This window comes from Protomyctophum bolini (assembly GCF_963924005.1).
Source record: "Protomyctophum bolini genome assembly, chromosome: 16".
Classification (NCBI taxonomy): domain Eukaryota; kingdom Metazoa; phylum Chordata; class Actinopteri; order Myctophiformes; family Myctophidae; genus Protomyctophum; species Protomyctophum bolini.
In genome coordinates, this window is record NC_137877.1 from 23,360,470 (window position 1) to 23,386,347 (window position 25,878).

The 25,878-nt window shown below is 42.0% G+C and overlaps 1 protein-coding gene across 1 annotated transcript; it reads left to right on the forward strand.

Moving 5' to 3' along the window:
* Positions 1 to 2,884: 2,884 nt before the first annotated feature.
* epc2 (enhancer of polycomb homolog 2) lies at positions 2,885 to 25,551 on the forward strand. Its single transcript, XM_080785780.1, has 14 exons — positions 2,885 to 3,277; positions 6,861 to 7,020; positions 10,437 to 10,582; positions 12,727 to 12,933; positions 13,171 to 13,319; positions 14,777 to 14,906; positions 15,467 to 15,676; positions 19,169 to 19,252; positions 19,946 to 20,094; positions 20,752 to 21,089; positions 22,326 to 22,465; positions 22,884 to 23,037; positions 23,193 to 23,526; positions 23,917 to 25,551. The coding sequence occupies exons 1-14, from the start codon at positions 3,125 to 3,127 to the stop codon at positions 23,981 to 23,983; spliced, it is 2,421 nt and encodes an 806-aa protein (XP_080641906.1). The 5' UTR covers positions 2,885 to 3,124; the 3' UTR covers positions 23,984 to 25,551.
* Positions 25,552 to 25,878: the final 327 nt, after the last annotated feature.

Sequence of the window (25,878 nt, forward strand, 5' to 3'; positions counted from 1 at the left end):
ACAAAGACAATTAAAGGCACAATCAACATTTAAATATTACTTTGACCAATGATTTTTAGCACAATAGTGTGCTTTAATTTTCTCTGAACTGAACCTTCACTTTATTCAACCCTGATACAACAATGTTATAACTGTTAGCTGTCTAAGCTGTTCTATAGGTTTAACATATTTAATTAAATATGGTCATTCTTGTGTAGTCATGCTTGGTTTATCAGTTTTGAGCAGACTCTTTGCACCAGGCTGCTACTGTATAAAAAAGATTTCTAGAATATTACCTCAAAACTGCAAAATTGCTACCATTTGATGGAATTGCGGTGCAAATGTTTACATTTATCTGAAACTATCTGCACTGCACCGGTACTGGGTTATTGTTGTAAACAACTATGAAAGAAGAAGGACATTCCACAGGCTTCGCATTTTTTATCAAATTGTGTATTTTCTGTGTTTTGGGTTGGTAAAGCCACAATTCCAGATAGGCTACCTTAAAGTCTAAGATAGTTGGCAAAACATTAAATATCTCAAAGTCCATAGACAAATATACACTAATAAATGACAGTCTAATGTTTCATCCATTTCCTTGGCAAGAATGGCAATGGTGCATAAAATAAATACATTTAGTTTTTTATTTTAGATGATGGCAGCCTGCTAAGGATTAGGATAATGATTAGCAATAAGAAGAGTTATACATTCTAAAAAGCCTTAGAGAAGAAGAAGAAAAAGATATATATATAATTTTGAGAAAACCAGTGGCCTTAAAGTAATTACCGACTCCGCCGGTCATCACATTATTGACTTAAAATAAATCGCCATGAATTGAATTCAAGGCTTCATGGGGTGTGTATTGATTTTTTTGGGTGAACTAAATAATACTGGTACTACCACCTATAACTTCACCCATTGTGAAGGCTGTTAAGAAGGTGGCTGTCAGTTTGTGAATAAAACCCAAAGTTACATTTTATTGTTTTCTTGTGAAATTGCCAGTGGGGGTAGCAAAGGCAGTCATATTGTACAATTTATTTTGTGGCCAGTTCAGCTTAACCTGGCTCTTGTCCATGTATGTGTTTTTTCTGAGTGTGTACAAAGTAGTCTGGATGTTGCCTCATAACCTGGCTAAGGTCTAATTAAAGCTGTGTATATGGATCCTCTTATCCTATTTAAAATATACAGTAAAAAGTATATTCTAAGTATTACTATGTAAAATAACGTACACAGACCTCAATAAACAACAATAAAAGGAATCAGTAGGCCTGACCAGGATTGGCTGTGATGCTGTTATGCTAATGCTATCTGTCTTTGCAAGGTCACATCAAACTCAGACATGGCATTCTAATGGGATTTGGGGGATAACTTTTTGCCAAAATGTGTATGAAGAAAGTGATGCCGTGTTCTGAATTGAAGACTGAGCCCTATACCATTCAGATAAAGAGTTAAGTAATAAGGATATGCTTAAACAGTTAATTAACAAAGTGAGTACTTGAATAAATCATCATATAATAATGAAATATGGATGCGCATGGAAACACTGAATGACTTCCACTGAATTGTAGTGTCTGCTCTCTTCGCAGTTATGAGTTTAAATGAATATTAAATAAATATTTTTGCTATATGTTCAAATGAATGTTATAAGTTAACTAATGTTGTGTGGCAGGTGGTGCTGTGTAAAAACAATATTTATATTGTAAATAATTTCTTCTACCTAAGTGGCTATAATGTACAACATTTATGAAATGTTCTGTGATTTATTCTTTCTTTCTCATGTCATTTTAATGGAACAGCATCCGTAAATATAAAAATTCTTCACATTTCAAGTATCACCAAATGTTTTAAACATGTGAAAACTGCCTGATCTTACAGGACAAGAACAGTGGCTGTTATGCCTATATTTTGTTAAAGAAAAATGTTCCTGTGGAATCGGTTCCCAAATCTGTTTTATGAATCGACAACAAAAATGTATTCTTTTTTATTTTATAATAAAAAAGTATCACTCATGTAATGCTATTTTGTCTTTATTATTACACTAACATACCCATTCTCACTCGTGAAATCTTTTCAATTTGCCTGTAAATAAACTTGCAGCCAGATATAGACTACAATGTAGTAATGTAGTAATGTACAACATTTATGAAATGTTCTGTGATTTATTCTTTCTTTCTCATGTCATTTTAATGTTCATGTATTTAATGATAAATGTATCATTAAACATAAATAATAAAGACTCCCCGTAGTCTATAACTACTACTACACCCAAGATCTGGCCTACTATTATAACACATTAATACAAATTGAACATAGATTGACCTTATTATTCTTGTCTGAACTGCACTGTTGAGTAGCCTACTATACTAGGCTATTCAATTTATTTCACCACTTGATGTGCACTGAAGTCAGATTAGCTATATCACTATCAGAAGCACAATGTGTAATTTGTAACAATTATAAGGGCCTCTGTAATTGACCTCAAGTAGCTAAATTTATGATTTATCCCAATACCGTTTTGATCTAATGAGCAGTATAATTGCATGACTGCTTCTTTTTATTTCTTACTTTATAAATCAATGTTCTCCAAAGATGAATTAATTAAAAGCAATGTAAATGTATTTTAGACAGGTGCATAAGCAGCAGGGTTTACTGGGTGTGATAAGGCAGTGAGTGAAGCCAGAGTTTGGAATTGCAGCAAAGCAAATACATAAAATGTGTATTATCAGGATGTTCAGTAATAAATAATACACAGACATAACTTTAGTATAACATGAGTGCCATCATCATCATTGTGTTCATACATGTTGTATGAAGCTGCGCACGCAGCTCACAACGGCCCCATGTTTTTCAGACGCGTCGCACTGGCTGACGGGATTGCTCCGCCGCTACAGTGTGGACATGTCCGCCATGTTTTCCATGGCGCAGAGAGCAGACCGGCCGAGGAAAATAGCCAATACGTCGAGCTAAACCTCACCAGAAATGGCTTTTCGCACGCAATTTCGAGGGAGGGGAAACCGATGAGCTCTGATTTCGTGGAAACGGCCGTTTCCGCGGTGGATTTATACTGCTATTTTGATCTCAACTCCGGCTGGGGGGATTCATGTTTCCTCGGTATTCTGTGTGATTAGACGATAGGGCGCAAACAATGAGTAAATTATCGTTCCGAGCGCGAGCGCTAGACGCCGCCAAACCTCTCCCCGTTTACCGCAACAGAGACCTTCCAGATCTCAATGACTGCGTCTCTATCAACCGGGCGGTGCCGCAAATGCCAACGGGGATGGAAAAAGAAGAGGAATTGGTATGTTTAATGCTTTAAAATAAATATAATCTGGGGATGATCCGGGCGCCTGAGTGGGCCAACGGTATGCACGTACCGTTTACGCACTGTTTCCGACGTACGTTGTGTGCTAGCGACGATCGGGCCCTCTGATTTTGCTCTATGTGCGTAGCGTAATAACGTCAACGGTACTCCATTGGCGTAACGCCACGGAGACTTGGGTGCTTCCTTGTGTCTGTGACGTAGATGTTTTTGCGTAGTTCTCTTGGCGACTGGCGACGCAGACAGCTGAACAAGGCGTGCTTCGCACTGGTTGCACCGGCATTGTTTACTTATAAAATTGTGTGGCGAAAGAGGTCGCTGTTATTTTTTTAAATAAAATAAATTAGACTGCCATGGTTTGTTGTGGCACAAAGGTGGGATGATTAGATGATAGTAGCCCCTCTCGGAACCCTCCGTAAAGCTTTTCTGAAATTTGGATGCTCAAAAATGTCAGAAACTTCAGTAGCATTGGGTTCTGCTTGTAGGGCTAGGATGATAGTAGCAGGTCACACAACAATTGTGGGGGTTATTTGCTGTAGTTTAGAGTCTGGTCTGGTGAGGTCACAACCGTCACATATTGTGAGCCTAATAAAGTAATCAATGGGCTGTTATCGAATATTGTGAAAAAGGATTACAGTTCTCGCCCTTGAGCTTCCACACAGTCCTGCCACATTCCACAGGGTACCATTTTCGTTGTAACACCGATATACACCGTTCCTACTGATTATATTAACTGGGCTGCCGTTTAGCTCTGCTAGACGTTAGCCAAATGCTAGTCAGTTATGTCTGTCAACTGTCTGTGGCTGACGGGATCTGTCAGTCAACAAACCGCATTGGCGGGCAAAACACATTATCAATACTTTGCTAGCTGATAAATGAACATATCAGCAGCTCAAATGTAGAAGTTTCATTTCCCATTCATCGCCAGATATAATCTAGCTAGCAAGCTGCATAGTGTCTCATAATGTCAACTTTTTGATGTCACAACACAACTTTGTCAAACCTGAACTTCTTGGCTGTCCCACCACGTTTTCTAAAAGGAGTGATCATTCAGTTTCAACAAAGCAGTGTTGATTGAATATAGCATACAGATTGGAGTCTTGGCAATATATATACGATAACATTTACTAACAGATTTTTTTGAGCAGACGTGTGTTGTTCTCAAAGTGGTGTGTGTGTGTGTGTGTGTGTGTGTGTGTGTGTGTTTGTCTGGGGAGCCCCACTCACACAGTGGGAAAGACCACTCTTGTCTCCCCTTTACATAGTCACGTTGTACCACTTTGGTGCTGCTGATATGCTCTTGAACACAGCAATTTATTCTACAATAAAATGTGTAGTCACATCTGTAATTAAAGTGTTCTATAAGATGAAAGCTTTACATAGGTCACTGACTATGTTTTGAGATGAGGAGCCAGAGCAAAACATCATATTATTTTAATTCAAGCAGACTGTCTGTAATGAATTTCTGCCCTTTAAAAAAACATATGAACAATATTTACAGCAACAGTCCTGTAAACTAATGGTGAATAAAGAAAAACAAGTGGCCATGTTCTAATAGCTATGTATGGTATGCACCGGTACTATTTATGTCTGTTGGGGGGGGTTCCATGTGTCCCCCCAGAAAGAATTGTTCTTGGCATCAAAATTGGTTATATCAGCCATGTGAAAATAGCAGATCTACAAGCTAAGATATATATTTTAAAAAGTCACAAATCTGGTATTGGGGTCGTAAAATATTTTTCAGATGGGCGTCTTGGCTGTGGCCAAATACATATCAATTTGGGGGTCATTGACATGAAAAAGTTTGAAAACCACTGGCCTACAGAGATAAGTAATTAAAAAAGGTAACAGCGATTCTTATATTGGTTTGACTGAGGTTGGGAATAGGCATTGCCTTAGATATAGACAAAGTTACGCAAACTGTGTTCACTTCATGGGGCCAGTCCAATGGCGGCTCTCCTACATACTGTAGACTTCTATTGAGAATGGGGACAACCAACTGGGACAAGTCCTGGACCGGAAGTAGGCAGAAATGCATTGGACTCAGGCAACAGCGCAGCCTTAATTCCTTTTTATTTTAGATTGTTTTGTAGTAATCGTACAACATAAACATTAAAGAGACTTTAGTTGTTACTGTACAATACTTTAAAACGGTGATTAAAATAGCTCTAATTTACACCGCCCTCGTTGAAAACAATGTATTTCCAACTCCATCTTGTCTCAGTTCAGGCTGCATGAACAGCGCTCGGGCACTTGGTTTCTGCCCCCTCAACATCGTAACTGGCTCTGGGAATAGGTAAAGTGTTAGGCATTGTTGAGGTTACGCCGACGGTTTGGTTTTACTGAGGGAAAAAAAAGTTTTACATTTCATTTGACCTATCATCTCAGAGGGCAAGTGCCTCTGAGACCTTAGTGTCAACACCTGCGGTTATAAGGTTACTTTACTTACTAGGCATAATTTTGAAGTTACGTATTGGAATAAGATTAGGTACTTTAGGCATAGTTTTACTGAAGTTACGGTAAAGAATACGTTTAGAGTTGGGCATAGTTTTACTGAGGTTGCGTTTAGGAATAAGGTTAGGTTTAAGAATCATTTTACTAAGCTTATGTTTAGGAATAAGGTTAAGTATTCACAAATCACTGTGCTCAGTATTTAATACTCCAATACCTTTCAACTTCACAACCCTGTACCTGGGCCACATTGAATGTCTTAACCAGTCGAGATACACAAAGCTACTGCAGGTGCTCTTGGCAGCCAGCAAAAAGTCAATAACAAGAAGATGGCTATCCCCAATCACACCCACAATGGACGATTGGCATGGAATAGTCCTAGATATGTTCACAATGGAAAAATTAACATACATGTTAAGAACTAGATTAGACAATTTCTACCAAATTTGGAACAACTGGATAGTGCACATTGCCCCCCTGAGAGCGGACTTCGTGTGATCTCACTGGTTCATTGCCTGCTGTATGATTGTATAAAATGTATAAGACACCTCTCCTCCTCTCGTGGTCGAAGACCAAAGCTATATTGTTTTTGTCCCCCTCAGCATAAATGTATATACTTTCGTTTTTTTTTTCTTTTTCGGTTGTTGTTGTCTTTTTGTTTCCTTTGTCTGTCTTTTTCCGCCCACTCTTTTATTTTTGTCCTCCTGAAATGTACAACCTGAAGTGATATTGCCTTGTCTGTCCCTGTTTGAGTGTGGACTTGATGTCATATGTAGAAAAAGGACTATACAGAGACATTGGAGTTGGTGCCACATGGAGGGGGGATGAGGGAGGGAAGAGGGGTGAAAAAAAAGAAGAAATCTTGGGAACTGCTCTTGTGTCATATGTAAAAATGCTATATGTATTGTATTGCACTTTCCAAATAAAACAAATATTATTAAAAAAAAAAAGGAATAAGGTTAGGTTTAGGCATAGTTTTACAGAGGTTACCGGTAGGAATACCTGGTGGCGACTGTTCCGAAGTCGCCAGATTTGACCGGGTGGTCCGACTAGGTTGTACACACCTTTCTTGTATCACGGCTAACGGTGGGTATTCCGTTGTCTTCCCCAGGAGCACCACCTCCAGAGGGCCATGTCTGCCCAGCAGGTGTACAGGGAGAAGAAGGAGCATATGGTCATCCCGGTGCCAGAGGCCGAGAGCAACATCACCTACTATGACCGCCTGTACAAAGGCGAGCTGAAGGTTCCCAAGCAGCTCATGCACATACAGCGTAAGTTCAGTTTTCTCAGATGTCTTGTCCACTGGTAGTCTTGTGAGCCAACCAAAATAAGTTACACAAGATGTAACAAAGTACAACCTTGAGCCAGTCTGTTGCCTCCCACAATTGTCAAATGCTTCCATGAGTCGGAAGTCTTTACAGTCGCGCAAATCTGGCCTAATGTATAAATCTAAATAATCAAAGCATATATAGGCTCCTGCTTATCGGAAATCCAAATTCCAAAATATGTAAAGATATTTAAAAATATATTTCTGTGAACGGAAATGACGACAGTTTACGTTCTCTGCTTTCGGGAGGTGTAGTTCCAGACTATATAGCATTCGGAGATCGTGGAATAGTTGTCTGGCTACACAAGACTATTCCACTGGTAACGCCATGGCAGTGTGCTTCAGTTTTGTCAGTCAGTGGCCAGGATACTGACACTGGCAGGATTGTAGGTTTGTTCACAGAGAAGATTGTGTGCACATCTCAATGCCTATATTCGGGCCATGTGCTGGATGTCAGGCATCAAGGCAAACATCAAAGAAGAGGAAGAACATCCGCACCAGTTTGTAGAGATTACTTTATTTAACGAATATATATATATATATATATATATATATATATTCGTTGTCATAAAATAAAGTAGGTCTCGGAGCTCTACAAACTGGTGTGTGGATGTTCTTCCTCTTCTTTGAGGATTGTAGGTTTGACCATTGTCAACCTGGTATCCATATTTTTGTGGGCTTGCACATCGTCTACTATTGAATGGCAAAGTATTTAAATAAAGCTTAAGTGGTTAATAAAAAATATATAATGCACAAAACTTACTAGATCATAGACAGTGCATCCGGAAAGTATTCACACTCCTTCACTTTTACCACATGTTTTGTTGTTACAGCCTCATTTCAAAATTAATTAAATTAGTTTTTTTCCTCATCAATCTACACACAATACCCCATAATGATGAAGTTAAAAAAGGTTTTTCAAATATTTTGTTAATTTATTAAAAATAAGAAACTGGAAAAACACATGTACATAAGTATTCACACTCTTTGGCACCTTTGGCAGCAATTACAGCCTTAAGCCTTTTTGGGAATGATCCTACAAGCTTGGCACACTTGAATTTGGGGTATTTTCCCCCTTCTCTGCAGATCCTCTCAAGCTCTGTCAGGTTAGACGGGGAGCGTCGCTGCACAGCTATTTTCAGGTCCTTCCAGAGATGCTCAATGGGGTTCAAGTCTGGGCTCTGGCTGGGCCAATCAATGACTTTCACAGAGTTGTCCTTAAACCAATCCTTTGTTATCTTAGCTGTGTGCTTGGGGTCGTTGTCCTGTTGGTAGGTGAAATGTTGACCAAGTCGGAGGTCCTGAGCACTGTGGAGCAGGTTTTCAACCAGGATGTCTCTATACACTGCTCCATTCATCTTTCCCTCTATCCTGACAAGTCTCCCTGTTCCCTTCCGTTGAAAAACATCCCCACAGCACGATGCTGCCACCACCATGCTTCAACGTAGGGATGGTATTTGCCAGGTGATGAGCGGTGCCTGGTTTCCTCCAGATGTAACGCTTGGCATTCAGGCCAAAAAGCTCTATTTTGGTTTCATCAGACCAGAGAATCTTGTTAATGGTCTGAGAGTCGTTTAGGTGCCTTCTGCGCGCTGTGACGCCCGGCTGTCATGTGCCTTTTATTGAGGAGAGGCTTAGGTCTGGAGGAAACCAGGCACCGCTCATCACCTGGCAAATACCATCCCTACGGTGAAGCATGGTGGTGGCATCATGCTGTGGGGATGATTTTCAACCGCAGGAACTGGGAGACTTGTCAGGATAGAGGGAAAGATGAATGGAGCAGTGTATAGAGACATCCTGGTTGAAAACCTGCTCCACAGTGCTCAGGACCTCCGACTTGGTCAACATTTCACCTTCCAACAGGACAACGACCCCAAGCACACAGCTAAGATAACGAAGGATTGGTTTTAGGACAACTCTGTGAAAGTCCTTGAGTGGTCCAGCCAGTGCCCAGACTTGAACCCCATTGAGCATCTCTGGAAGGACCTGAAAATAGCTGTGCAGCGACGCTCCCCGTCTAACCTGACAGAGCTTGAGAGGATCTGCAGAGAAGAAGGGGGAAAATACCCCAAATTCAAGTGTGCCAAGCTTGTAGCATCATTCCCAAAAAGGCGTAAGGCTGTAATTGCTGCCAAAGGTGCCTCAACTTAGTACCAAGTCAAGAGTGTGAATACTTATGTACATGTGTTTTTCCAGTTTTTTATTTTTAATAAATTAACAAAATATTTGGGGTATGGGGCATTGTGTTTAGATTGATGTGGGAAAAAAAACGAATTTAACCCATTTTGAAATGAGGCTGTAACAAAGCAGAATGTGGTAAAAGTGAAGGAGTGTGAATACTTTCCGGGTGCACTGTATATTGCTAAGATATAATTTTTATACCAAGAATATATGGCAAATACTTAAGTATAATAATAATGTGACACCATTATGACATAAATGACTCATATGAATGTGCTAAATGTGGTGGACCTGTAGGTACACTGTGCCTGTGGGAGTTGATATAACACACTGTAGTACTGTGTTCCGCTGTTCCCACAGTATGCTACAGTGGCCTTGTAATGGATTTGGTGATGATTGCTTGAGGTGGTTGAATGAATTCAATTAATGAATGGTCCATGTTATGGCACGGTGCATCAAATCCACCAAGGTCAAGTTTGTTTTGATTTGTTGTCGCATATTATGTCAGTTGTAATTAAAATCTAAACTAATGCCACGTCGGGCGACTCGGGCTACTTTGTAATTAAAACAAGAGTTTGCACAGAATGTCAGATTTGCCTATTATTTGGGGCTGCCTGTTGCTACTCAAGGTGTGGACTGTGAACATTTGATCTGTAGTTAGTTACCCTGACCTGAAGTGCTCTTTGTTAAGGTACTACTCAACAATGTAGTGGCTATGGGAAAGGGTGGGTTTTAATGGAGGATAGCGCAGGGGTGCCAGGTGGCTGCAGGCAAACCATAGCTAATGCTCCTTGTGACCCAGGCTCGAATCCGACCCCCGTTTTGTCTCATATTAATTTATGTCCTCCAGCTTGGTTTCCTTTCTCTCCAGTAAACGGAAGTAAATTAAATGCACCATACAAAGGCAACAACAAATAAGAATATAGGATTGTGCATACTGTAGTTTTTTTCTCTAAGGAGCTGTGATTCATTGATCTCTGCATTTATTGTGAATGGCCAAGAAACAAGTATTCTTGATGCGAGAAAGCCAACTTTGTCAGTTATCCACTAGATAACAAGTTTCAATACAATTTACACTAGTAAACCAAATGGACCCTTTAGGGTTCTCCTGATGATCAGTAGTTGTCTATATGCTGCTGGTCACTCCTCCTGACTCTTCTTGTGTTGCTCCCCCTAAAGCTCTGGGTCTGGACAATGAGCAGCCGGACTATGACATGGACTCGGAGGACGAGACACTCCTCAACCGGCTCAACCGCAAGATGGAGATCAAACCACTGCAGTTTGAGGTCATGGTGGACAGGTTGGAAAAGGCCAGCACCAACCAGGTATGCCATCTATCCATGTAAACAAACAAGCAGTGCCATGCCAATATATGACTTTATAACATGATGTCACAATATATTTAAATTGATCACATCCCAATGTTGTTTCTATCTTCTCTACCTCTTCTCGTTCAGTTACAAAATTCAGCAATATACCTCCATATTTTTATCTTAATTTACTGGTGAATTGCCAACCTAAGCTAGGAGCAGGAATAAGTCAAAATTACTGGTGAATAACAAATTAAAGGAGGAAGCGTAGAAGGGTTATTGAAATATATACAGTAATGAAAATAATAAGTTGTTGAATTCCCTAGCAAAAGTAGTTAACATTACATCACAATCCGTTTATTTGTTGTGCAGATTTACAATATGTAGCAGATCTGCTACTTTTAAAGCTTTTGTGTGACTAGTATGTTACTAAAGAAACACAAAAACATAGACTATGGAGATAGGAGGTTTCTGCCCGTCAGTACCGATGTGTTCAATCTTTATATTGTGGGGTTGGACGGTCCTTGAGAATTGTTTGAAATGTGCTCGTGGTTCAGAGCCCCAGAGAAGTGGAGGACCACTCTAGTGTGCAGTGGTTCTCAAAGTGGATTCCAGTGAGTCTGTGGGTTCCTTTAGGGCTGCCTAAATTGACATGCAAGTCTGTAACTCTGGACAGTATACAAAGGGAACCAAATTAACCTAATGGGTCAATTCGGTTACATTTGTACACCTTCAGATTTAAGGGGAGACCTTGAAAGGTCAAAGTTTGAGAAACACTACTCTAGTGACTAGGGATGGGTATCGTTAGGATTTTTGTGAATCCGGTTCCGGTTCTGCTTATCGATTCCGGTTCTTAATGGTTCCCTATTTCGGTTCCAAAATGGTATAAAATAACTTAAATAAGAGGTCAAATGATTATTTAACAAAATAACTCAATGTCAATTTAAGACATAATACGTATAATGAATAGTGTAACATCCTCTCCTATAGTGATTATTTTAAATATAATAGCGTAAGATCTATTCTGTATTTACCCAGGGCAGTGTTGCAGGCTACTTCTCTTACTACTAACTACTGACAATAACAAATAAAAGCAAGTCTGAGATTTGAGAGCAACACACACACACACACACACACACCAATTAGCATCGCGTACACCAATTAGCATCTCACGCATCTCCGGCCGATAGGTGAGAACGGATTTGCCGACGTGCGAATGGAGGGATCATTGAAAACAAAGGCGGCTTGCATGCTGTGGTTTGCATGCACATGGGCTGCCAGCCTGCCAGAATAGGCTATAATTTGTTGTTTTTCTTGTTTTTTCGCCACCTCTCTTCGAACTTATGCAACTGATGCAACGTGGTGTAGGCTTGTAGATCAGCTCTGTTCCCTGCGCTTCTATTAAAACTGTAGAAAATAAATAAATAACGTGTGACAGCGTGTGGGAACCAATAGAGAGAACCAAAATGTAATTATTGTAATGGGTACCCGCCCGGTAGCCAAGCACGTTCGGTTCGGTACATACTTGGTCCCGAGGTTCGGGACCCACCCCTACTAGTGACTCCCCCTTCTCCACTCCCTCCATTGGCTCTCGGTCACTGCTCGCACAGAGCACAAAACTCATGCTGACCTTCAAAGCAAACAAAGGTATGGCACCCCCATATCTTGCAAGTCTGATCGGACCCTACAAACCTCCCGCTCGCTCAGATCAGCCAATGCAGGGAAGCTGGAAGTACATTAACTAAAAACGCAGGGACAACACTCCAGTCCACACGTCCTAAACTCTTTTCCCTTCTGGCTTCAAAACTATGGAATGCACTTCCCATTGCAATCAGAACTGCAGACTCACTCCCAAGTCCCAATCTTCCGCCGTAGTCTGAAAACCTACCTCTTCAGACTCCATCTTAGCCTGTAGCACTTGCCCTAGCCTCGATGACCTTACAGGCGTATGCAAAGGCTCAACTTATGTAACTTAGATAGCATTTTATGTAGATATTCCACTGTTGGGTTCTTAGCTTACGTATGATTCTTGATGACTATTTATTTATTTATTTATTTGATGTATTACCATGTTTTGTTGCTTACTGTAAATCGCTCTGGATTAAGAGCGTCTGCAAAATGCCTAAATTGTAACATACTGTCCTGTTCCCATCCTGCAGCTGGTGTCTCTCCCCGAGGCCAAGCTGCTGCTGAACGAGGACGACTACTTGCTCAAGTCGGTGTACGACTACTGGGTGAGGAAGAGGAAAAACTGCCGGGGCCCATCGCTCATTCCCCTCATCAAGCAGGAGAAGAGGGACGGCTCCACCAATAGTGACGCCTATGTGGCCTTCAGGCGCCGCACAGAGAAGATGCAGACCAGGAAGGTGAGTGCCGCCTAGAGATGTGCCGATATGAAGTTTTTCCTTCCCGATTCCGATACCCAGAAGTTGTTTAGCTGTCGAGACAGAGTAGTGATCTGATAGCATTGTGTAATTAAAAAAGATTATAGGACAAAGTGGAGTCCTTGAGGGGCTTACAGACCCTTACAGCTCTGTAACTCTGAGAGTGTAAAATGTAACAAACATTTTAACCACACAATCTAAATTGTCTCTTGTGTCCAGAACCGTAAAAATGACGAAGCATCTTATGAGAAGATGTTGAAGCTGAGGAGGGAGTTCAGCCGGACGGTCACTATACTGGAGATGATCAAGAGGAGAGAGAAGTCCAAGAGGGAGCTGTTGCATCTCACCCTGGAGCTGGTGGAGAAGAGGTACACATTCACAACCACTTGGGGGGGGGGGGGGGGCAAGACTAGCCCACAGTATTGGTCGTCACACTGTAGTGTGGTGGGGGGGCTGCAATTTATGGTTGCCCAGGATCTCTTCTACTTTGGTATTTCGGGCATTTGACTGGCACTGTCCTCACCATCCCGCCTAGTGTAACGGGAGGGAATGAGCGACGTCACTGTTATGCAACAATTTAGCTGTTTGAAATCATGCCGTTATGTTTGCTGCGCACTGTGCGAAGCGATGTTTCATAAAAGGCGAGACATAAAAGACAATGGAACAAAAGGTTGTTTTAATGTTTAAACTACTTATTCACAGGAGGAAAATGGGGACTAGATATTGTCTGGGATTTTGGATAATATGGTAATATTATACTTGTATAGGGCTAAGGATTGTATATCAAGTGATGCAAATTTCCTGCCTTGTTCTAGCTGTTCCATTCTTCAACCGCTTATTTGGCGTTCCTTTGTCTGTCCACGCCTCCATATTCGATCAAACATATTTGTGATATTGGATGTAGATCGCAAGAAAATGCATTCTCGATTAATCAGAAATAGTAATCATTTGATCAATCAATGGATTAATTTCAAGACCCTGTTGAGTGGTGTTCTTCTGCTTGGTGTCCTGTGGTGTTGTGTGTTGTAACGCAGCTGGACGTCCTGGTCCAGTGGAGAAGTGACCAGATGTCACACTGGCAAATTTATTACTGCAGCTCTCACTGAGCCGCTAACAGCTTGTCCTTTAAGCACACTCACTCGCCAGTACATGTTCATTAAAGGGATGCCTTGACATGGTACAATTTCACTCCACTGTCCTATTTTGTCTTTGCCTTACGTTGGCACGTTGTCGTGAAAGGCTAAGCAAATTTACCACTTTTGTGTTTATCCCTGATTCCCTGGGTTATTGGCACAGTCTGCATTTGTAGCTGAAACCAAAGGTTAGAGGTGAAGAAACAAGTGTAAGCTGGAACGGGTAGACAAAAGTGTCGGGTGTGATAAGAAGGGATGGTGTACAAGGCGGTGGTGAGATCAGCTATGTTGTATTTAGAGACAGACGCACTGAGGTCAAAGACAGGAAGCAGAGCTGGAGGTAGCAGAGACTAAAAGGTTGAGGTTCTCTCTGGGAGTAACGGGGATGTATAGGATCAGGAATGAGTAGATCAGAGGGAAAACACATGTTGGATGTTCTGGAGATAAAGCCACAGAGGTCAGACCGAGATGGTTTGGTTTGGTTGAAACTGTCAGGCAGGAGACCTTACAGAGGAAGATCAAAGAGGAGATTTATCAATAATTAAGGAGAACATGAAGTTAGTTGGTGTGAGAGAAGAGGAGGCAGAGAACAGGGTCAGATGGAGGCAGATGATTCACTGTGGCAACCCCTGAAGCCGAAAGGAATGGATTAGTTTGCTAAACTGTTGTGCCCTACCTGTGTGCTCCTGTAGGTATCAGATGGGAGACTATACCGGAGAGGTTCTCAGCGAGGTGACGGTGCCTCTGGCTGAGAAGCCTGTCTACACTGCACCTGTCACGCTCACCAACGGCAACCGGCACAAAGCTGACATCAAAATCAAGGTAAAAATCAATGGGTATTAACCTAACCACTTAAACCCTATATACAGGTGTGTATATACTGTATAGGGCTGTCACAATTATGAAAATGTACTTGATGATTGTCTATCAAATAATTGCGATTAATTGAGTTTGAACATTGGAACATTATGAATTTAAATTACATTTCTGTTAGGCTTCGTAAACAAAAGGTCAGGCCAGATATGACAAATAACTTAACATAATTTAATAACTAATAATAATCGGAAATAGCCGATCTACAAGCTCAAAACATGTCGTCACACAAATGTTTGAATATATGTGAACATTTCTTCAACATGGAAATGATTATGACGATTGTGGTAAAATATTGTGATTATCTAAAATAATTACGATTAGGCGATTATTTAATAATTTTGACAGGCCTGTCTATATACCATGGTTGTATCTCCTGCCTCTTTCTCCTCTACACCGAATATCTTTGTTAGAAAATTGCCGATCTACAGATACTCAGTTATTGAGGTATTGTCAATATTGTAACCACCCTCACTGAAATGCCAATATTCTCTTCCTGCCCTCCCCAGACGCACAAGTCGGGCCTGCCTCACCAGGTGATCGTGAAGGACGAGCTTCCCTTTGACTTTGTCCGGCCAAAGAAGAAGTACACCAAACGGGACAAGCTGTACCCTCCCCGCCGGCCCGGCCGGCCGCCCAGCCAGTACACCGTCAACAAGGCGGACATCAAACAGTACGACTTCCATAGCTCAGGAGAGGACGACTACCCCGCACCACTGGTTAGTGGAAGTCGGACCGCATTTGTCTGGATGGTCGGAATTAGAGCCGATGTGTCATTATTTGATTTCTCTTTTTTTTCTCATTCCATTTTTATTGTTTTTTATTTTTTTTATTTTTTTTACAATAAATCAAATATACATCTCAAGCAGTGCAAAATCAACATAATTGAACTCCAGACAGTATGCCCCGATCTTTCCCCTTTACCTATCTTCCGTCATCCCATCCCATAGAAGCTCCCCCCCCCCCCTTTTAATATTTTGAACGAAAGGCTGATGAGGAGCAGAAATGAAGCGCTAGTATATCCATCAGATCAAAACCACGGAGAGCGCCCTAGATGAGCAGATACGAGGCATTCTTTCTGCCGTGCTAACAGGCTAGTGAACGGTAAGCTAATATGACTGAAGAGCAAAGCGTACGGTGGCCAAGAGTCCGACTGAAAAATTAAAAAAAGGAAAGAATTCAGAATTTTCCTCTCTCGTCTGATAACATTGAGGATGCTCTAGGACGTGTACACACGTCCTATGGATTCCCTATGACGTGTGGACACGTCGTCAGATGGACGGAAACACATCCATTGCATTATTAAGTCAGATGATCTTTCAGCTCTGATATTAGATGTTTCCATAGTGAAATTGTGCCTAAAGGCCTATTCATGATGAGGTGACCACCGCTATCACCGAAAACTACAACATGACGTCACTGAGCGGCGGTGAAGAGGAAACCACTGCTCTCCCCAGCCCTTCTCTCTGTTATTACTCACAGAGACTCGCTCCGGGCAATGTGATTGGGCTAGAAACTGTTGTTGTGCTGGCTATAGTATACTTTATAATAGTTCCAATGAGAGCTCAGCTCCCAAAACACCACGGAGGTAGGTTTGTGTGTGTGTGTGTGTTTGTGTGTGTGTGGGGGGGTGGGTGGAACGGGGAGGTGGGGTTTGCCGGCTCGCAGTATAGTCAGAACCACGTGAGTAGCTCCCCCTGTTCACCCACCTCCCCGTTCATCTGTAGGAATAGAATAGTAGAGGCAGATGGGCAGTAGAGAGAAAGCGGAGGGAAAACAATGGACAAATTTGAGTGTTGGCCATGGAGGGTGGGAGATATGAGCACCTTCATCAAAACCACCGTTCTGACTGGTGGTCACCTCTTCACCGAAAACTCAACTATGAATAGGCCTTAATTCTAGCTGAAGACGGTTCCAGTTCTAGATGAGCAACGTCCAAAATGCTCTGTAGTGTTTTGGACATGTCCTGTGGAGATTTACAGCATTGGACTGTTGTCTTTTTGGCTACTGCAAGTCCTGCCAGCCAAACTTTCCATGACTTTTCAGCAAGGGACAATTCTGACTCAGTCATCATTTAAAGGGTTCGATTGGCAGTCGTACTTCCATTAGGTCTGTTAAAGTCCCTATAGCCTTTCCCCAGGACACATAAATCCCTGGACATTTGCCATACAGCATGGATAGATGAGCCCAAGGTTCCCTGGGTACAGACTGTGCAGTACAGGTCAGGTGACAATCCCATTCGAGGCCTAATTTGGGGTATTACATAATGTATGTATAATGTACATATATTATATGAGCATATTAATAATGCTCTATGACAAAACTTCAAATGAATTGATTGATTTGGATTTTTCAATGCACCAGATGCATTGTCCCAAATGGCATCCCAGTCCAATTCTAGCCCCAAATACGTTGTATCCCTATTACATGCTGTCATTCCTGCCGAGGGCATGTATTTCAAGTATGCCACTATTCATCGAACTGAAAAAAATACTTTTTTGATTACATTGCTGATGCAGCCACTTTCAAAACCGTGCTTGTCAAAATATATTTCAGAATAGCTGATCTCACTTGTATTGTGATCAGCTATTTTCAACATTGTTTGAATAGGGTAAAATATTTAGTTCAATTCATGTGTATTTTATTGTTTGCTTGTTAATCTTAATTAGTTAATTGTGTACCATAATTAAACTTAATGTTCTTTTAATATAATGATTTAATATACTGTATATACTTGATTTAAAAAAAAGTCATTTGTCAAACAGTTATTTGTGTGTAGTTTTATTTACTTGCTTACAAATTAAATGTAATTTATTTTATAAGAAAGTGTTTGTGGTCTAATGACTCCAACATCTGGATTGGTAATGGACCCAAAACCTGGCATGGGTCGGGCTCTAGTTGGAGTGATTGATTAATTTGAATACTTTATTAACAGTTTGCAAATGTACAAAGGTACGGTTATATAATACTAAAAGGATAACACAAAAAGTCCTGAGGGCTTGTTTCCATTGTGGTCCTTTGTATTCAATTCATCCAATGATCCAAGACATAATACAGGAATACGATACAAGAAATCAATACTAGGAGCGGTTAAAGTATATTTACTGAAAAACGGTAGTGGGGCAAGCTTGAAATCTAGAATGAATTCATCCCCATGTTGGTGCCGGATCTGGGACCAATGGGATCCATAGAGCTCCCCCTGGTGGTGTCCCCTGGGCATTTCTCACTATGTGGCTGCATACCTATCAGCAGTGCTTCATGTCACGTTTTCAAATAATAATGACCTTTAAAGTTCAGGTTTGCTGAGTTGGAGGAGCAACAACAACAAATCTTTTTTTATATATATATATCGCGTTCAAACCTGAGGCAAAGGGATAGAGACAAGAGATGGCTAACTATTGGTTTGTAATTGGGATTAAAATGAACTCATTCTGATTAGCTGGGCTCCCTGGTCAGACTTGCCAGTCCAGAAACATCTCTTAACAGTAGGATCATCTATTCACTGACACATTGCACAGTACACACACTGCACTGCTACCGTCACAGCTAGAGTTTCGTTTATACTCTTATCGTTTGCAAAAAGAATAGATCTACAAGAGAGCGTAAGCTGCATCACCATGCCACATGTTGGCTTTAGACTATTAGATCAATTTTTTCGTACTTTCTACTCGCATCCTTTGTGTGTCCACGGCACAAAACCTACATGGACTGGACTGCACATCCGCAAGCTTGTAGATACAATATTGATACAATACATGCTAATATTGTGTTCCACTATAATGGGATGCCCCATATGTGAGAATGTGTTGGGGTTTATAAACCCTTTGCTGTACTGTATGCATGTAGTCTTTAACTGTGGTCTGTCACTTGGATCCACAGTCTGCTGTACTGTATGCATGTAGTCTTTAACTGTGGTCTGTCACTTGGATCCACAGTCTGTTGTACTGTATGCATGTAGTCTTTAACCCATTTTGGGCGGGATCTACAAGCTCGTAGCGCGCCACCGAGTGGCGCGCTACGAGCTTGTAGGTCTGCTATTTTTGAAAAATCGAAGAACGACTGACATAGAAACATAGCTTTTTCAGAAAACTGTCAGGATGTAGAAGACATTTTTAGGTCAAAATGGGTTAACTGTGGTCTGCCTCTTGGACCCACAGTCTGCTGTACTGTATGCATGTAGTCTAACCTTGGTCTGCCTCTTGGACCCACAGTCTCCCCCATCGGAGCCGGATGAGGAGAACGACCCTGACGGAGTGTTTGCCTTCAGGAGGAAAGCCGGGTGTCACTACCTCGCTGTAAGTCCCTTCACCTCAACACGCTTTGTTCATCCAGCTCAATCTGAGCCTTAATTCCGAGATAAAGGGCAATATATGCCGGCAGCTCCCACCTTTGTGTGCGGGCCTCCATCTGGCTGCAGGCAAAACGCATCGAGCACAGATCTGCCGAACGACTGAGAGCCCTGCTTTACGGTTCATATGATCGAGACGAGTATTAATTAATAGAAAGCTCAATTACAGGTTAAACACATTCTTGGCCATGGGGGATTTCATGAAATACACGTTAATTAAGTCCTTGGTCCTGAGTGAGTTTAACGATTCCTGTAGGGGGTTCCAAAATGGCACCTTATAAGGTATGTAACTCTGAGAGTACAAATGGAACCAAATGGACCCTTACAAGACCATTTTGTTGCATTTGTACACTATTGTAATAGCAGCAGGTGTGAAGTACAGTGTGATAAAACCGGATCCGGAACCAGTTCCAACTGTAACGGAACCGATTCCGGTTCCTCAATGTTGGATCCGGTTCCAGACCGTAACCGCAGTTGCATGAATGTCTTTATCTTCACATAGTGGACACCGGTTCATCATCATCACCACCACCATCATCCATCGGGAGGGCATGCCAAATGTTTTGAGCACGAATCTTAGATCTTCAGAACTTTTGTGTGCATTATTTTTAACCCCTTCCTCTGTGCTGGTTGTTATCAGCCCCACGTGGACCAGAAGGCAGGGGTGCTATGGGAGCATCCCGAGCTGGCAGGCCAGGACGCCCTGCGCTACCGGCACTCTGTCACTGCCCTGTCGGTGCCACGCCGCTGTGTGGGCCTCGCCCGCCGCCGGATGGGCCGAGGCGGCAGGTCAGTACCTTAACAGCGTTGACTGTTGGATACCATTCTGGCATATCGGTCGACGGAAGCTGACAGCTGAATTTAAGCATATTAAAGCTGGGGAGAATAAACTAACAAGGATTCCCTTTTTAGGTGCAGCTGTCACAAGGTTTTTATACAACCCTTTCGACAAAAGGTTTATTATAGCTTGGCTTCTAAAATAAACTAAAGGCTGTGACAAACCGCCACAAGGCGGTGAGAAACATTTTCCAGAATGACAAATGACCGGTTAATTTCATCAGAACACTTGCTTTCCTGTAGGTTCTATGGCCATACCGAGATGGCTGGCATTCAAGCATTAACGTCTGTTGGCAATACATACAACTCAAAGGGCATTATTGACAATAATATACACAACGAAAGAACGCACTCTCTGAAAAGGTTTAGGAGTCTTTAATGATCTGCAGAAATGGGCACGTTGACCTTCTTCAGCGTTTTATTTCATTCATTTGTTTGACCTCATGTTGGTTAACAGCGGCTAACCGGCAACATAAACACTAGGTTGGGCTTTTTTTCCTGCTCGAAATACAGTCTAAGTGTGTATAGGATTTAACTAAATTAACCAATCTCAGCTATCCTAAATATTCTCTCTCTCTCTCTCGCTCCCTCTCTGTCTGTCCCTCTCAGGGTGGTTCTGGACCGGGCGTCATCTGGTCTGGACGTAGTTCTAAAGCAGCTTGACCCAGAGGTCCTGTCCTCCTCCCCTTGTCCTGTGTCCTCCCGCACCGGAGCCACTGACCTGCCAGACTCCTCCCCGCTCCCTCAAAGCTCCTCGTCGTCCTCCAGTGCGGCTGCCGCATCTTCCCTGGCAGACATCCTCAGCAACATCCAGGCGTTGAGGTGGCGCTGCTTCAGACCGCGGCCGCCTCAGAGTCAGGCCGTCGGAGACAGTAGGACAGGAAGACCCCCGTTGGACGGCAGGCCGACCGGGGGTCCTTTGCCAAACGTCAAGAACAGCAGCTCAGGTGACTACTTCTTTCAATCAATAAGAATACAGAGGGGACCAAGTAAGTACTTCAATTATATAGGTTTTCTGGACCTACTGAAAAATCTGCCATTCATTTTTCCCTTTGAGATTCACAAAACTATACTATTATTTTATGCCTAGAATCTCTATGGGAATAATTAATGGCCGATTTTTCAATGGGTCCAGAAAATCACGCCCACTGCTATGCTCTATAGAACTGGTACAAATGGATAGACTTCAAATGCAATACTTTTGATTCTTGCATGTCTGTTCTTCTGTTTTTCATATCTTAGAAAACGTGGTCTTTCGCTTGGCTTTGACCTGCACATCTCTTTTCAAAACTATAGCAAATACTTAACTGCTGATTCAGAAGTGCAAACAATTTGTCAAGCACTGTACCACACTGCAAAAGACAGCAATTTCATGCTTACAATATCTACTTATGTACATGGAGATGTTCTGCATTCTGTGGCCTCGGTCAGAGACAAGAAGTTAGTCGAGGTCAGGCGTTTGTCTGTGGTTTTCCTGTTCGTATCCTTCCAGTCAACCATTCAGGTTCAGAGCTGTCGTGGCAATTCCATGCACTGAAACTTCTCACATATGTCAGCCTTGGTCAATTCACAACTCCTAGACCAGACGGGTGCAGGTCTTTTTTCCGACAGCATATTGATCCGAAACCTCAATCCTAACCTAACCCTAACCGCAAGCACGGGAGCAGCGCATGTCGGACCATCGCTTTTTCGCATCGCAGCGAATGTCCCCCCGCTGCGGATCGGATCGTTGCCCCGTCGGCTAGAATGCTGTCGGGGGGGGGGAAAAAGGCCGCCTCCTGTTCAAAATGCAAGAATACATTATTGAAATGCAGTCTTGGTGTGTCCGACCCATTACCGTTATTTATTTGATAAGATTCAGTGGCTCGAAACACTCACAAAACAAAATCTTTAATTTGTATCTCTATTAACTATACTGCATAGCAGCGGCACGGATTGAGTTAAGTTACAAAATGTTGGGCAGTTGTATGGCTTGTGACGATCGGGTCCAATATTTAGTACTGTGACCACGGAGCGAAAGAATCATTCAGAAGCCGAGTTCACGTTCACTTCTCCCATTCTAATTAATGGTATCCATTCCAACCTGATTCCAGTGTCATTCCGGAAGTGTCATGTTTTAGCTTTTCTTTTTTTGCCTTGGCTAAAACCTTATTGAGCATGTTCTCTCACTGTGCCACCACCAGGGGGCATCACAGAGGAGCAGTACCACAACCATCAACAGCAGCTGGCTCAGATGCAGAAACAACAGCTGGCACAGCTGCAGCAGCAGGCTACCGCTCCGCCCTCCAAGCATTCCTCCCTGCAACAACGCCACAACACACAGGTACACACACAGACGCTCTTGTGTGGGTGCAACATGTTATATATATATATATATGAAGACAGATTTTTAAAATGGCAACTAGCAGATTTCCAAGCTCAGAGCATGTTGCACATGTTTTGCTACTTTTGTATGAAACTATTGTACGTTATTAATTTCACGTTAATTTCACAATCTTATTCTTATTTATTGTTTTCACGTTTCAAAAAAGAGAGAAAAGTGCTTCTCGATTAATCAAAAAACAAAAGGTAATAAAAAAGAATGGATTGTTGCTCACGCCCTAGTTAATTGGCTGGATCGAATGGCTTTAGTTGGTACATGTCTGCTTTCTGTGGATGTGATTAGTATTACTATAGACGACAAGTGGAGTGTAAAGTATGTCTAATGTTCTTCACTTGTTTGTCTTCTCTTTTCTGGTCAGACCGCCAGCTCCAACGATGGCACGTCCAAGACCCTGGACTCGGCCAGCGCCCACTTCGCTGCGTCGGCCGTGATCAACGCTTCGCCCCTGGGCCACGTCAACAACGAGAACAAACCCCACAAAACCAGTGTCAACGGTGTCCTCTATCCTTCAGGTCCGCTCGGTGACGCCAACTAATGCTCTTTACGCCTCACCTACCGTGGTTGATTTTGAAAATATCCAATCTACAAGCTCACTATGTGTCGCAATGCAATCTTGAAAATGTTGAAAACCACTGTTTTCTAACATGAGCTCCTTGGTGTCCCACAGGGACCCCCAGACCGCCTCACTCCACCAGCACCACTCAGTCTCAGATGGGCACAGCGGTGGGCGGCCGGCCGTCTTCCTCCAGCGGCGCTGGTCCGCTGCTGCCCGCTCACCCCTCCTCCTCCTCCTCGTCCGCCCCGCCGCAGTCTCTGCCCAACCACCGGGGGTCCCACGTGAGCGCCGTGTCGCCGGCCACCCACCACCACCACCACCACCACAGCGCCCGGCCCTCCGCTCCCCTGCCGTCTGCCTTAAAGCTGGCCACCGTGGCCACCACCACCTTGGACCGCGTGCCCAAGGTCACGCCAGCCAGCGCCGTCGCCACCACCCTCGCCAGGTATAAACGCATGGACATTGAATTAGGGCTGTCACCATTACAAATTTAAGTTGACGATTAATTGTCACACAAATGATTGCGATTGACTATTTGTTTTTGGCATTGAACATTGGAACAAATGAATAAAGAATGTATTTCTCTTTGCCTGTTAACCAAAAAATGCAACAACAATATACAAAGATTACTGACATATGTCATTTTATACTTTAAAAAATTGCGGAAATAGCTGATTTACAGTTTACAACGCACGAATGTTGCATTCCTAAGCCAATAATTTGATGACCGGTGGAGTGCTTTGATGTCCGACTGTACTATGTGCCGTTTACATTTCTGACTAATGAAGTATTCAATCGGAATCAATCACTCAATTTATCCTTTTTCATTTTCCAGGGAAAACCATGAGCCAGAGAGACTTTTGAATGGAATATCAGAGACGTTGGCAATGGAGGTTACATAGCAAACACCTCCCTCCCTCCCTCTCTCTCCTTCCCCCTCTATCTCTCTCTCTCTCTCTCTCTGTGTCCCCCCCCACTCCATCTGCCTCTGCTCAGACCGGTGAATGTGACAAGCGGAGACCTCCAAGAGGACGAATGCAAAGCCCCCCACAGTCCCCTGCCACTGTAAAGGGGACACAATACAAGGACCTATACAAGAATCGAGCATATCAAAAAAATATTTTAACCCATTTGTCAATATTATACATGTACATTTTGTAAATTGGGAATATCACTACCTTGTAAGATAGTATATTTGTATCATTAGTATGTTTTTTTTTTTTTTTTCTGTTACTTGAATCCAAGCAAATTCTTTTTGTCATTATGCTTTTGCACTTGAAAAGAAAAAAAATGCAAACAAAATTGTGTACACAAACACACACACACACACAAACACACAAACACACAAGAAAAACACACACACACACACACACACACACACACACACACACATGCACACACACACACAATTGCAGCAGCTTAGTGTTGGAGTCATGAGCATGAGCATGGGTCCTGCATCACTCAAGTTTCACTATTTATTTTGCAATGTTTACATTTTGTATTTCACAGAAAACAAATCAGCAAAAGTATGTGTTGCCCAAGACTCGGCCAGGCCTGTCTTGCTAGCATATTCGGTTTTGTGTGCTTCTGTTTTTTTTCCAAAGACAGGGAAAATCGAGCCTGATGATATGATTTGGTTTCACAAATTGAATCGATATTGAACCTTTTTTGTAATTAGACTAGTGCATTTCTTTTTCCATTTCAGACAAGTATTTTTGTTGCTTTGTTTGGTGTAACAGGAATATGTCTTTGTTGTTTATTTTTTTTAATTTTTAATAATTTGTTTTGCTTTTCATTTGATGTAGAATTTTTCAAAAAAAAGAAATGAAAAAAGGTGACTAAATCTAGCCTTTTTTTGTCTCCATAGGAACCTATTTATTTAAATCCCCATCGAAACAAATATATGCATCCTTTGAAAAAAAAGAGAAAAGCAAAACTGCAAATAAATAAAACAGGAAAACCATTTTTTTTATAATATATTTGCCTTTTTAAACGGGTAGGGACTTTAAGCCAATGAACACAGGACTAGAACATTCTGTATTGTGTGTTGAACTTTCAGATAATTAATTGGTAAAAAATAAATAAAAAAAAGCGAGTGACTGACTAACCCTTGAGACTTGAGGGGTAGCCAAGCCATTGATATTTTTTGGTATCCTTGTTTTGTTTTCCTCTCCCCCACCCCCCTTCCCCAGGTCAAAGGGGCAAGTAACATGTTGAAACGATGTCTGATGGTCAAGTGCTCGGCCCTCTCTCCCATAGTGTTCGGTGTAGTTAAAAAGTAGTGAATTCTGTACAGATATTAGCAAAAAGAAGAAAAAAAATGTTGAAACCACATTTAGAATAATTGCGTCATGCCTCCTAGTGTTCTCGCACTATTTCTTCAGACATTTTCCCCTGTTACTTGTTCTTGGAGTCTTTCAGAAAAAAAGAAAAAAAAATGCTGGGAAATAAAAAAAATACATCTATAAAATTTTAATGTTTTTATGTATTTTCTCTATCCTTAACTCTATGACAAACTAACACATCCGATTTACATCCTCACACTATTTGTGGCGTCATTTCATCCAGCTATGCTGTCCAACCGTACTAAACAGACATTCACATACCGGTAATAGACATGGCATTACATGTATTTACATGTAATGCCATGTCCATATTCTGTGACATGTACCGGTAGATAGGCAACATTAACATTGACAGTGTCAACGTAATGATGCCTATGCGTGCTAGAACGGTGGATGCAAGTGCACTTTGTGATTGCAGGCTCGTAGCAGCAGGTGGCGTATTATACTGTTCT